The sequence below is a fragment of the Watersipora subatra genome, chromosome 1 (assembly GCF_963576615.1).
Source record: "Watersipora subatra chromosome 1, tzWatSuba1.1, whole genome shotgun sequence".
NCBI lineage: Eukaryota > Metazoa > Bryozoa > Gymnolaemata > Cheilostomatida > Watersiporidae > Watersipora > Watersipora subatra.
This window is the reverse complement of record NC_088708.1, coordinates 70915280-70929344: the sequence shown is the minus strand read 5'-3', so window position 1 is coordinate 70929344 and position 14065 is coordinate 70915280. Positions and strand designations below refer to the sequence as shown.

Here is a 14065-nt window from a genome sequence, read left to right as displayed (position 1 = left end):
TAACATTTGTAGCAGATTAACTATATGCTAGCGGCTTTTAGAAGCATCATTTGATTTTATTGAATATTTTACACTACAATTGAATTTTATTAAAAATTACTAAATTATTATTTCAACAGCCATGACAAAAAAGGTTTTAACATATATGTAAGGGTTTTGGTGAACAGTAGCTTGTCGCATAATTGGCTGACAAAAGTACAAAGAAACTGACCCAAAAAAATTCTCAAACAATTACTTAATTGATTCCACAAGATTAAAATTAGCCAAAACCAATTGACTAACATATGAATCAATATGTCAATACTAGTTTGATCAAACATTCATTTTGGTGGCTCATATTACGGATAGCGGGCTGTCAGCAGGGTGTCATTTATCTTCTCTTGGTAGAAGTTATATCGACTGAATAGTAAACAGCAAAGGCTGTTGGATTTTCTGTCAGGTTATCACACATTCAAGTAGCAACTGCAACTAGTGAATTCAGCTGATGAGAATGATTTAACTTTTGAGGTCACCGTCCTGAAAGGCAACATGACATATACTGTATGACAGTGGTTCCCAACCTTTTTTGCTTTTACCCCTTTGCAAAGTTTTCAAATACAAATTCTCCCCTTGAAAAATGTGAAGTGTAAACCTATACTATATTGTATTCTCTGAAAGGGCTACACAGGTACATATATGTAGGTCAGCAGCATATATACATGTATTTATTTGTTAAATAACAGAGTAGCATATATAGTAATAAATCACGTCAACATTATTGTTATTCCGGTACACTCAACGGGTGTGGGGTGAGATTACGAATTTTAATGAGACGGCTCCTGCTGATGCCTCAACAAACAAATCAGGCTTTGTTTTTTATAATGCACATCTCAAGTCGCTCTCAAGGTCAAGTCGATTTCTTTTATCACTTTTAAGGTGCAGCATTGATGAAAATCCTACTTTGCATAGGTAGGTACAGCTAAATGGCATCAGAATCTTTATTGCCTTTCTGGCAATGAGTAGAGAAATGTTTCTTGCTGAGAGCCAAAACTGGTCGATAGACAACGATCTGAGATTATCTTTCAGTGCAGAAATGTTGACCAACTCAACAAACTCCTATTGTAGCTCCTTCAGAATTTCTTCAACAGTGCGTTGAAATGGATTTCGTGTGATGTTGAGCATCTTATTTTTTCCTGAAGGTAGCTCAGGGAAGTAGCATCCAAGTTCTGTTATGAGATCAGACAGATGTTCAGTACTGGTTGCCACTAGACTACCAGGAGCAGGTTTGTCTTCCAATAATTCAGTGAGGGTGGGAAAGGATACTGTGTTCCCAGTGCAGGTATGCCACAGTACCAGCTTCGCTTTGAAAGCATCAATGCTGTCATGAAAGGCAAGGACATGACGATTGCTCCCTTGTAACTTCAACTTGTTTAGTGAGGCAAATATATCAACCAGGTATGCAGTCTCAAATACATAGTTATCGGCTTTCATGGCTGCTAAATGTTCATGCTGACCTTTATTTGCAAGAAATTTCATAACCTCCAGTCGTAGCTCAAAGAGCCTGCCTAACATGTTTCCCTTCGACAACCACCTCACTTCAGTATGAAATAACAAAGTTATAAACGCGACAGCACTTTCAGAACATTGTGCTGAGAACAATCTGGTATTTAGTGTTGATGCTTTGATGTAATTCACAACTTTTATGTTCACAACCAAGTTTGTTTCAACGCTTGTGGAAGAGTTTTTAATGTCAATGCTTCACGGTGAATAAAGCAATGCACTCCTTCTATATCAGGGTTCTACTGCTTGATCTGTTTTACAAAGCCTGATCTACATTCTAACATAGCAGGTGCTCCATCAGTACATACACTTATTACATAGCAGGTGCTCTATCAGTGCATACACTTATTACATAGCAGGTGCTCTATCAGTGCATACACTTATTACATAGCAGGTGCTCTATCAGTGCATACACTTATTACATAGCAGGTGCTCCATCAGTGCATACACTTATTACATAGCAGGTGCTCCATCAGTGCATACACTTATTACATAGCAGGTGCTCTATCAGTGCATACACTTATTACATAGCAGGTGCTCTATCAGTGCATACACTTATTACATAGCAGGTGCTCCATCAGTGCATACACTTATTACATAGCAGGTGCTCAATCAGTGCATACACTTATTACATAGCAGGTGCTCTATCAGTGCATACACTTATTACATAGCAGGTGCTCCATCAGTGCATACACTTATTACATAGCAGGTGCTCCATCAGTGCATACATTTATTAACTTATTACACTTATTCTCCCAACCTAATTTGGCCTTTTTAAAGGAATTTTCAACTATTTTCAACACATCTCTTGCGGAAGTTGTTCTAAGCAAGGGCTGACAAAACAGAAACTCCCCTTCAATGGATGTGTCACGCACATATCTACCATACACAAATAGCTGGGAAAGACTGGCAACACCAGTTGACTCATCAAGTTGTATGGCCCAAAATGGGGATGCTTTAATCTTAGCAACTACTTTCTCTTCAATATTTGCCTCAATATCATCAATGCGCCGCTTCACAGTGTTGTTGGATGGTGGGAGGTCTTGAAATTTTTGCCTAGCTGGTTTTCCAAGTACTATTGATGCCAGTCTAACATACATGGCTTGATCAAGGTCTCTCCTATTGTATGTGGCTCTTTACACTAAGCAATACGGTAGGAAACAGCCTATGAAGCTGTAATAAGTGCATTACTATGAGCATGATAGAGATCTCCACTTGCATCAAGTCTGCTTCTCTTTACTTGCCGCTCTTTGGACTAAAAGTAATCCCGGTCGTTCTCAGCTCATGTGGGGGGAAATTTTTTGTAAGTGTTGCTTCAACTGAAAGGGTTTCATGGAGTCATCTGAGAAAGTCTTAGGGCATATCACACAGTGCGGAAGCCGAAGACCGTTTTTCATAAGATACGAAAACCCATAATTCAAGTAACTCCCAGTGTAGTCTTGCAGTAATTTAACTCAGTAGGCTGTTAAACCATCTACTATAAATCTAGATTTTTATAGTTAATAAAACCAGGGTGACAAAGGATGCTACACAGTCTATTATAATAGGTGAAAGGGCAGCATATTTTTATGGCTAATAATAAATGAGTGAAATAGACTGTACAAACTTATTATAAAATGTGGCAGGTATTTGACAAGGGAGTTTGCCACTTTTCAGTATAAGCTACGTGTATATAACATCCTATTACTGTAGGATATACTGGAGTGGAGGCTATTAGTGTCTAGATGGTTTAAATCACTGCAAGATGTTTTTATCATACGAGCATCATTAAATATTCTGCTAAAAACTAGGATCTCCATTGTTGACAAATATTTTGAAATTTTATTATTCTTAGCTTATGTGTAGATGCAACTATGTCATATAAAATGCTATCTTCACATATTTTATTAACCCTTGTGTTAGTTACTCTGTTGCACTTCTACAACTCTGGTAGGTACCTGCATATATAGTTCAATACCTTAGACTATTTTACACACATGTAATTTAGGCAGGTAATAAATGAGTAACATTAATACTTTGAATGATAACATGATTTGTAAATGAAGGAAGTTGCTGCTTTACTTCTTCATAAATATTCTGTCACTCATTAATCAACTGTATCTTTGATCTAGTAGGCTAACTTTTGGCTAGTTCATCTACTAGTTTCTAATTTAAACAACTCAACAGTTGATAAAATTCAGATGTTGATATCTTGTGGTAACAAAGAGTAAAGTTATAGAGTTAAATATTATGAGCTACATCAAAGAGCTAAATAATGTATCATTCACGCGATTTTGAAATATACATGTATATATTAAGGATTACATTTATTATTAACTAATACAGAACGCCATCGGTTTATGTTGTCTCTGTTATATGATTTTTCTTGCCTTACTAATTGGAACACCATGTTTTGTTGTCCTTGCCATATGAGGACAAAGACTGTTTACTTTTTCCGCCGCACGATATCAACAAAAAGTTCCATCAAAATTAAACTTTGGCAGTCGGTGTGCTAGTTATGTTGAAATAACAAAGATGCTGATATGCTATTCGCCAAAATCTCCCTCACAACGCCTCACTCTCTATCTCAGTTCAGTGCTATTTGTTATAAGTTATAGTGAAAACAAAAGCAAAAGCATAGGTGATACAATTTCAGCCGATAAGAAAGTTATATTATAAACATTATATTCTTATATCATGCTATATCATATTATATTCTATTATACTTTATTATAATTGTTATACTATTTTATGCTATGTTTTATTACATTATACTATATATATTACATACTATATGTTATATCATACTATGTATGATCACATCATAATATAGTATTCTATATTAGCAACAATACAATTAAGAATAAATAAGCTTTCAAGAAAATGATATGTATATTTTCCAAGTTTATCGAGTAAAAAACTTGGTTTATAAGCTGGAAGCAAAGCAACAGAATATACATAATTATGGTAAAACTCTTTGTAGCGGAATGAGTAGGAATTCTATCTCATTAAGCGTTAATTTTGCATGTAGTATAAGACAAGAGTAGACTTTCATGAAAATGATTTTTAAAATTTTCACAAACCACATCAGATTTTGAGCTGTATCTTCCTTCTTTCAGAGACTCAACTGCCATTCACTTCAAGAGAACTGGCTTGTGCATAGCATTCAGGCTGTAGTAATCTTTCTCATGGATATCTCGAGACATTCCAAAGTCTGAAATCTTTACAATGAATGAGCCATTTACACTACCAACATAAATGTGCAATATAAAATCAAAATTATAGCAAAACAGAATATACCATAAAACCTCTATTTGAACGCCACCTTTATTTGAATGCCACCTCTAATAAAATGTCACTATAAAAGAAGGGTTAAAAAATATCAAGCCATCCTTTAATTAATCCTTCAAATGAACACTTTTAGCAATTTTTTTACAATAGTAATTTGTCTTGAAACACCAGCATTGCAAAAATACACAGCGTGAATTTGACTCTCTTATTCAACTAGTGATTTTCAAAGTTTTGTTTGTGGTTTTTGATAGTTATGAAGGCGTTATGAAGGGGCTGTTTGTTTTATTCTGTTGTCTAAATCAAGGTTTTTGGCAATTTGTTGGGCTGTGGTAGATGTTTTGTTAATGTGTTGAGTATATGCATTCTTGTAATGTTTGTAAGGTTGGATAGTAGTGTATTTCTGTAATGCTCAGGTGTGAATCTGTAGTAGTTTGTTGTATTGTTGCCTTGGCTAGGACATTGTTATTGTTTCTGATAGCTTTTGCATCTTTTGTTAGTTGCTTGATAGTTGTTTTTGTAGTTGTAGTTGGTTTTTCATTGCTAGATTTTAATTGCTATAATTGATACATGGACAGACAGACAGACCAACAAACAAAAGACAAACATTGAAATTTGTGTATATATTATTTTACTGGCAACAATTTCTTTCCAAACCAAAAATGCTTTTCCCAAATTATGTCATACAATAATTATAAGAAGGGCATCAGTTAGCCAATAAAATTAAAAAATGGCTTGACATATGTTTAAAATATTTTTCTTTGCTCTTCCTACGACATCCTTCATATTCCAAATCTCAAACGAAACCTCTTCTCTGTTAAATTAGCCTCGTATAAAGGTTTGATAGTGCAGTTTGTATGTACCAGTGAATGGGTGGAAGACAAAGCTTGTCACATACATGCTGTGGTTACTAGACCTAACAAGCTGTACTACATGTATGTTGATCTGGGTTCTTCAGTTCACCAAGCAAACCTGACTTTATCTAATATTGTATGGCATCAAAATCTCACACACATCAATCAGTCTACTATTGAACACATAAATCATTTATTGATTGGGACCTGTACAGATCTATTGAATGTGTCAGTAGGTAGGCTTGCATGTGAGCAGCGTATTAAAGGTAAGATGACACAAAAAATATTCAAAGCATCTGCTGATTTCAAATCATGCTGAGTCCTTGAGTTTGTATGCTGTGATGGTGCCATGCTATATATATATATATATATATATATATATATATATATATATATATATATATATATATATATAGCATGGCACCATCACAGCATACAAACTCAAGGACTCAGCATGATTTGAAATCAGCAGATGCTTTGAATATTTTTTGGAAGTCAACTCTCATTGGTAATGGGATTTGTGTCCCTTGCCTAAGCTCTGAGCTGCACTGATGAGGCTTCAATAGCCGAAACAGTACTGTCTGTAGCATGAGTATATATATATATATATATATATATATATATATATATATATATATATATATATATATATATATATATATATATATATGCTATATTAGTGTGTTGGTAGTAGCAAGCATTTTATGTTGTTTATTGTTGCAGTTGGTTCACTCATGTATGTTAGTTCGGCAGTGTTGGGCCTGCAGCTATTAGTTTTGATTGTTTTAAGGTTCTGATATGTTTTAAGATTGGCTTCGAATAGTCTAATATAAAAGTCCTCTTCTTCACGCTTCTTTAAACGATTCTATGCATGCTGGTGCTTATCATTGATCATAACACTTTTCAAGTGCACTTTTTGGGACTGCAGCTATCTGGACCCTTGCATGTCTCCAGGGTACCTTGCCATCTGCATGCTCCCATCATGAATATAGAAATAAGCATTAGAGTATAAAAAACCTTCTTAATTGGTTTGTGTTCATTCCATACTAACTATTCTTAGCTACATGTAAAGATAAAATGTCTGGCTATCAATCCTTAGCTCTCTTAGCACTCATCTGTTCGACTGGTAAGTTCTTCAGGTTCTGCAATGAGTTTATGTTAATTAAAAAATATTTGAAATGTTTTAATGTGATTCTATATACAGTTGGTGTAGGCACCAAAACTTTACATAAAGAATGTCGATATGAATCGTTGTAAGTAATAACATTGAAGGGACTGTCAGCCAGTAGTCGAGTAGATAGCCCACAGTGAGTTTAACATACAAACATCATATACTATTAGTATTATTATTGTAAAAGTTTTTCTTCACAGTTGTGTGGTGGTAAATGATTGGTTTTAGTCCGTGTTGAGCCCGGGTCTTAACAAAAGGCCAAAGGATCCAACATCTTCCTCTATTCCACTAAGAGAGGACCTTCCTCAATATGTGAGCTGTTCCTAAGATGGCTGTCTTCTGTATAATCTCAAAAGAACATGTTCACTCCCTCCTCGGCCAAGTATGCTATATGCCTCATTGATATTGTTCCGAGTGCACCAATTACTATTGGTATCACTTCGGTCTTCACCTTCCACAGTCTGTTTATCTCGAACCCAAGCTCTTTGTATTTAGCAATCTTTTCATCTTCCTTCTGTACTACCCTTGTGTCTTCAGGTATTGCTATGTCTATGACCTGACACTGTTTAGTTTCTTTGTTTATTAATATCAGGTCTGTTCTTCTAGCTTCAATAACCTTGTCTGTCTGCACATTGAAGTCCCATAGCAGCTTTACTTTCTCATTCTCCAATACAGCTTCTGCACAGTGGTCGTACCATTTTTCTGTGGGGGGTAACTCATGTTTCTTGCATATGCTCCAGTGCACCGCACTTGCCACTTTGTCATGCCGCCCTTTATATTCTGTCTGTGCGATCTTACTGCATTCACGGACTATGTGGGACACTGTTTCATCTTTCTGCTTGCACAATCTGCATTTCGGATCATTTGTTGACTTTTCTATTTTGGCTTTCCTATAGTTGGTTCTTAATGCTTGATCTTGGGCAGCAATGATCAGGCGTTCAGTCTCTCGTTTGAGACATCCCCTCTTCATCTATTGCCATGTCTCCTTTGCTGCTTGATCCTCTGTCTGTCTTAGATGTTGTCCATTCATTGGCTTATCATGCCAGTTTTGCTTTCGTTCAGTTTGCTGATGATTTTTATACTCTTTTCATCCATCTTCACTGTTGGTAATTATGATCTTACCCGCTGTTCTTATAAATTCGACTGGGCTGCCTTCTGTGTACTTTTTCAGACTGTGACTTTCGTAATTCACAGTTTCCTCAAAACTCATTAATCCTCTTCCTCCTTGGTCCCTTTCAACATATACTCTATCTACATCAGATCTTGGATGAAGACCTTTATGCATTGTCATCAGTTTCCGCGTCCTTCTGTCCAGTTGCTGTAACTCAGTTTTCGTCCACTGAATAATCCTTGCTCCGTATCTGTACAAGGACACAGCCCATGTATTGATAGCGGTAATGAGATTTCCAGCAGTCAGCTTTGATTTCAGCACTTTCATGAGCCTGTGAATGTATTCTTTCTTGATCTTAGCTTTCGTTTCAGATTGTTTTATGTCGTCTGCCTCCATAACTCCTAAATATTTGTAGCTTTCATTATCTTCTAGTTCATAGATTTCTGTTTCATTTGGTAGCATGATATTTCCTCTGCCAGTTAGTTTCCATCTTATCATGGTGATGGTAGCGCACTTATCTAATCCAAACTCCATACCGATGTCATCGCTGAAGATTCTCACTGTGTGTTTCAGTGTCTCAATCTCATTCTTGTTTTTCCCATACAGTTTCAGGTCATCCATATACAGTAGATGGTTAACTGCACATTTGTTTTTGAGATGGTACACTGGTTTAACTTTGCGCAGTACAGTTGTGAGGGGTATCATTGACATCACAAACATCAAAGGAGAAAGACTGTCATCCTGAAAGATACCTCGATGGATCGATACTTTTCCTTGTTCTTTCCCTCAACTTTCTAGCTCTGTTTTCCATTGTTTCATACCTGTTGTCATGAACCTCTTGATGTTTTCTGAGATACCTAACATATCCATTACTTTCATTATTCATGAGTGGAGAACTATATCATACGCTTTTCTGTAGGCAATCCATCTCATCACCAAGTTGGTTTTTCTTGCCTTACTGTCTTTCATAACACACTTGTCTATTATTAATTGATCTTTAGTTCCTCGACTTTTTCTACCACAGCCCTTTTGTTCCCATGGTAGTAGTTCATTTCTCTCCAGGTGTTCATAAATGCTGTCCGAGATCATTGCAGTCAGTACTTTGTACATTATTGGCGGGCAGGTAATCGGTCTATAGTTTGATGATATGTTGCCTTTGCTTGCATCCTTAGGTATTAGCACCGTTCTCTCTGCTGTCATCCATGATGTCAGAGTGCCTCTCTTGATAATCTCATTCATCTGATTCACAATTTTTGTGTAAAAAGCTGTGAAGTTCTTGACCCAGTAGCCCTGTACTCCATCCAGTCCAGCGACTTTCCATGGTGATAATCTCCCAAGGATTTTTATAATCTCACAATGTTGATCTCTATATCAGTTTGTTTCTATAAATCTTTGTAGTCATGTTCAGCCTCTTTGATCTATTTGGCATTTTCTTTATGAGTGTGTGGCCGTGCCCATATGTTAATCCAGAACTCCAGAGCAGCATTGGGCTCAAGCATTAGTATCTGTTTCTGTTGTTTACCTTCTAGGCTTTGGTAGAATTGTTTCTGGTCTGTTTCAAATAGATGGTTTGTATGAAACTGATTCACTCTGTTAGAATATATCTTAATCTTTGCTGCTGTGGATGTCACTCTCTGTTTAAGTTCCTCAATCACTCGATCTATTCCTTTTTTTCAACCAACAACCTTGCTCTATTTCTCTTGTGATGAATTGTCTACCTTCTTTGATGTTATTCATCTTTGCTAGATCTTTACGTGTTTCCTCCATTTTTCTTTCTAGTCTCATTTTCCATGCCGGTATTTGGGTTCTCCTGCCATGTGTTTTCTGTCCTTTCTGTAATCTTTCTATTACCAGCTGTGCTCCTGCATATATCAAGTCGCTTGTACCTCCAATATCAGTGGTGTCAATAAACCCGATCACCTGATTGATCATTCCTGTTTCCTTCCTGATCTTATCTTTGGGTATCTTCTCCAATGTTGGCATATTTCGCTTTTGCTCCAGTCCCTCAATGATGTCTTTGAGGCGATTGGTTATCTCTCTCTGTTTTTCAATTGCTTTTGGCCTCTCGATTGGCGTCTCTATTATCTCCACAGTGATTTCGCTCTCCATTACTTCTTCAACTGTATCAATATGTTCATTTACATTGTTCTGAATCAGAACGTTTGGTAGTGTCGTTGTTACTCTCTGTCTCATCTCTTCCATCTCCAAGTCGGACATCAGTCCGTTTCTTGTGATGACTCTGACTTGATCTGCCATCCTTTGATCTGTTGTGCTAAACAATCCTCGATCTTTCCATATCTGATGCATCCTTTTCATGTATCCTATCTTCTCTGGTTGACTTTGGTAGAAGCATACCATTGCATCGATGTTGTTTATTTGTGTCCATCCTCTCCTCTTTTCATTGTGATTAGTTGTCCCAGTAACAGGTTGATGACCGCTCCCTGCCTGGGGTGGCACAGGTGAGCTGCCGGGCAAGAGTTGACAGGCTTGTCCTGTTTTCTCGGCGTCATAGGGGTTTCTTTCTGTTTGTGTATTCATCATACACAAACAGAAATTATTATTATTATTATCATCATTATTATTGGTAGTTAGCACAGCATGATGTTGAGCTGGTTTTGGTATCCGTGAAACTCGTGTCAGAACAACTAGCCTAGGAAATCCAAAACCTTCCTGAGTATTCTAGCCGATCCCAGCAGTGCAGCAAATTGTTCTTTTGTACTGGTAAAAATTTCTTTCTTGACAAACATTTAGGCTGATCAGCTCCTCCTTTAGATTATTGGTTGCACCTAATGTCCTAATAAAAATAGAAACAATCATCACAGATGTCTTTCAGACTTTTTGGTCTAATCCTGATATTTTCCATCTTTTCTTGGTCTTTGTCTTTTACTCTCTCAATTCCTGGTACAGCTATATCAATCAGCCTTTTGAGGTCATGCTCTTTGACCTTCAATACTAAATCTGGTCGTCTAGCCTGTATCACATGATCTGTTCGATTGCTCATATCCCGTAATAGCTTTGCTTCCTCATTCTCTAAACCTGTTTCTGTTTCGTGGTCCTACCACTTCTTCAATGTTTTGAATCCTCTCTGTCTAGATAGATTCCATTGCACTTTTCATGCCACCTCGTCATGCTTTTTTTGTACTTTGTTGCTACTATCTTACTGCATTCGTTTAAAATAATTATGAAAGTCATTTCTTCCTTCTTTCTGCATAGTCTATATAATGCCGGGTCTATCTGCTTTCCAATATGTTTCTTTCTCCATTTATTTGGTAGTGCTTGTTTTTTAGCAGCCACCAGCATCCCTTTTGTCTCTATTTTTATCACCGCTCTTTATCCATGCATATGTTTGTTTAGTTACTAGCCACTAGCCAAGGATATTGCCAAGTTACTACTTTTTAGTCCAGTCTTTAGTTCTTTTCTCTTTTTTTTTCTCTTTGTATTCTTTCTTGCTCCTTTCTTTCTCCATTGGCTTCAGCAACCCGTTGTAACCTTCTCTGTGTTTTCTCACATAATCTAACTATCCATGTTTGTCTTCCTGTATTGTCTCTTTTATTGATGTGAGTCTTTTTCCATCCTCATCCCTAAGAGAGTACAGCCATGGCACATTGGCTTTTAGACGAAGCATTCTATTCATTGCCAACAACACATCCTTGTTTTCCTGTCTATGTTTCCCATTTCTTCGTGTGTCTAGCTAAAGGCTCTAGCAAGGTATTTGAGTACAACCACTGCTCATGCATTGATTGCTCATATTATATTTCCTCCATTTACCTCTCAGTATTAATGTAAGTCTTCATCTGTATTTTTCCATCACTTTTTCTTTCATTGTAGTTATTTTTTCCGCAAGCTTACGGCGAGCGACGATATTGATAATCACCGTCTCCGAGGTCTTTTATCATTTCATTGTCAGGTAGTTTTATCCACACCATCTTTTTTCCGCCTCTTTTTATTGTCAACGTTTCAACCCAAACCTCAGTTTACATCATCTGTGAATATCAGGACTGCCTGACATAGGCTTTCCAACTCTTTTTTTATCTTTCCATACAGCTTCAGATGATCCATATAAGCTAGATGATTTATCTTTCCATTGGTGTTTCTGCTCATTACTTATCTTTACTTTGCATACTTTGCATTGTGTAGTAAAACAGACATGGGTATAAAGCAAATGAAAAACAGTAGGAGAGATAGTAAAACTCCTTGAGATATGTCCCCTTTTTATATCCATTGACCCTAAACTTTTTTTATTTGACTCCCGGTTAGTGGCCCTTTTTGCCATACATTGCTCCTGAAATGTTTGGATTTCTTTAAAGCTCTTAACATCTGCAGTGTCTCTAATATCCATGTGTGTGTCTCTAATATCCAGTGTCTCTAATATCCATGTGTGTGTCTCTAATATCCAGCGTCTCTAATATCCATGTGTGTGTCTCTAATATCCAGTGTCTCTAATATCCATGTGTGTGTCTCTAATATCCAGTGTCTCTAATATCCATGTGTGTGTCTCTAATATCCAGTGTCTCTAATATCCATGTGTGTGTCTCTAATATCCAGTGTCTCTAATATCCATGTGTGTGTCTCTAATATCCAGTGTCTCTAATATCCATGTGTGTGTCTCTAATATCCAGTGTCTCTAATATCCATGTGTGTGTCTCTAATATCCAGTGTCTCTAATATCCATGTGTGTGTCTCTAATATCCAGTGTCTCTAATATCCATGTGTGTGTCTCTAATATCCAGTGTCTCTAATATCCATGTGTGTGTCTCTAATATCCAGTGTCTCTAATATCCATGTGTGTGATACCAAATCACAAGCCTTCTGGTAATCAATCCAAACCATAGCCAGATTGGTCTTATTTGGCTTACGATGTTTTAAAATTACCTTGTTTAGCAATGAACGATTTTTTATTCTTCTGTACCCACGCCGACATCCTCTCTGTTTTTCTCCAATCAAATGATTGCGTTTAAGATATTGATAAACAGCGTCAGATATCATTGAAGTCAACATTTACCAGATGATAGGAAGGCAGGTTATGTGTCTATAGTTTTCTGCTGCTGTAACTTTACTTCTATCCTTCTGTATTAGAACTGTTTTTTCATTTGTCATCACGTTAGTGGTCTCTTCTTGTCCAGACATTCATCCAGATAGTTTGCAAGCTTCTTATGCAGTCCAGTAAGATTCTTTCACTAAAATCCCTGCATTCCATCAGGTCCATTTCCTGTTGGACATTATCTTGAAAGTGCTCTGTAATCATTTCATGTCCATGCATATCCTTATACCACGATGCCTCTCATCTCTCTTCAGGTATTTTCTCACTAATTCCAGCCAAGGATCTCTTTTATTTTAGGCTGTTAGGTTTTTCTGTTTGTTAATGTTCTTCTTGTATATCTCGATTAAACGTATTCTGATTGCTTTCAAATAACCTGCTGTGCTGAAACTGTTTGACTCTATTATCATATCCTCTGATCTTAGTTTTGGTTACTTGTAGTTGTTGTTTTGTTTCCTCAATAACTAGATTGTAACCTTTCCTATTTATGTTGTGTTCATATTCTACTTTATTTCTGTATTCATCATTAAAATTTGTCTCGATTGTCCTAATCTGCTCCAGTCAAGCTTTAACTTTTCCAATATTTTGATAGTCTGATTCTCCATTCCAGTTGTTGACCGTATCCGGTAATATATATAGTATGGTATGGTATATGGTAATATTTCCTAGAGGTATGTTCTCAATGCTGTAATTTCTCTTATTTATTTCTTTAATCAACTGAAGGGGAATAGCTGCCACTATTCTCCCTCCGCATCTTCCTCTCCAAATCTATGTTTGTTTAACTTTTCTTGTTTTACCATATCTTCAAGTTCTAACAGTTTAACATCCATTAGCCACTGTTTCCTGAAGGTAGCCCTTTATTGGCCTGCAAGTCTCTGATCTGTTAATATCATCCTACCTGTATCTCGCCAGAGTTGGCCCATCCTCTTCATGTAGTCGTTTCTTTTAGGGGCACTGGAGTAGTAACATTCCATTGCCAGGATATTATCCTGAGTGTATACTTTATTTGCTGATCCGTTGATCCTGCATCTTGGCCAGTATTTTTTTGACGACCGGCTTCTCAAATAATTATTATTATTTGTTCT

General features: G+C 36.7%; 1 protein-coding gene across 1 annotated transcript; it reads right to left on the bottom strand.

The window, feature by feature from the left end:
• Positions 1 to 1095: 1095 nt before the first annotated feature.
• Positions 1096 to 1551, bottom strand: LOC137391058 (protein FAM200A-like). The gene has a single exon (XM_068077406.1). The coding sequence runs from the start codon at positions 1549 to 1551 to the stop codon at positions 1096 to 1098; it is 456 nt and encodes a 151-aa protein (XP_067933507.1).
• Between the last annotated feature and the right edge of the window lie 12514 nt (positions 1552 to 14065).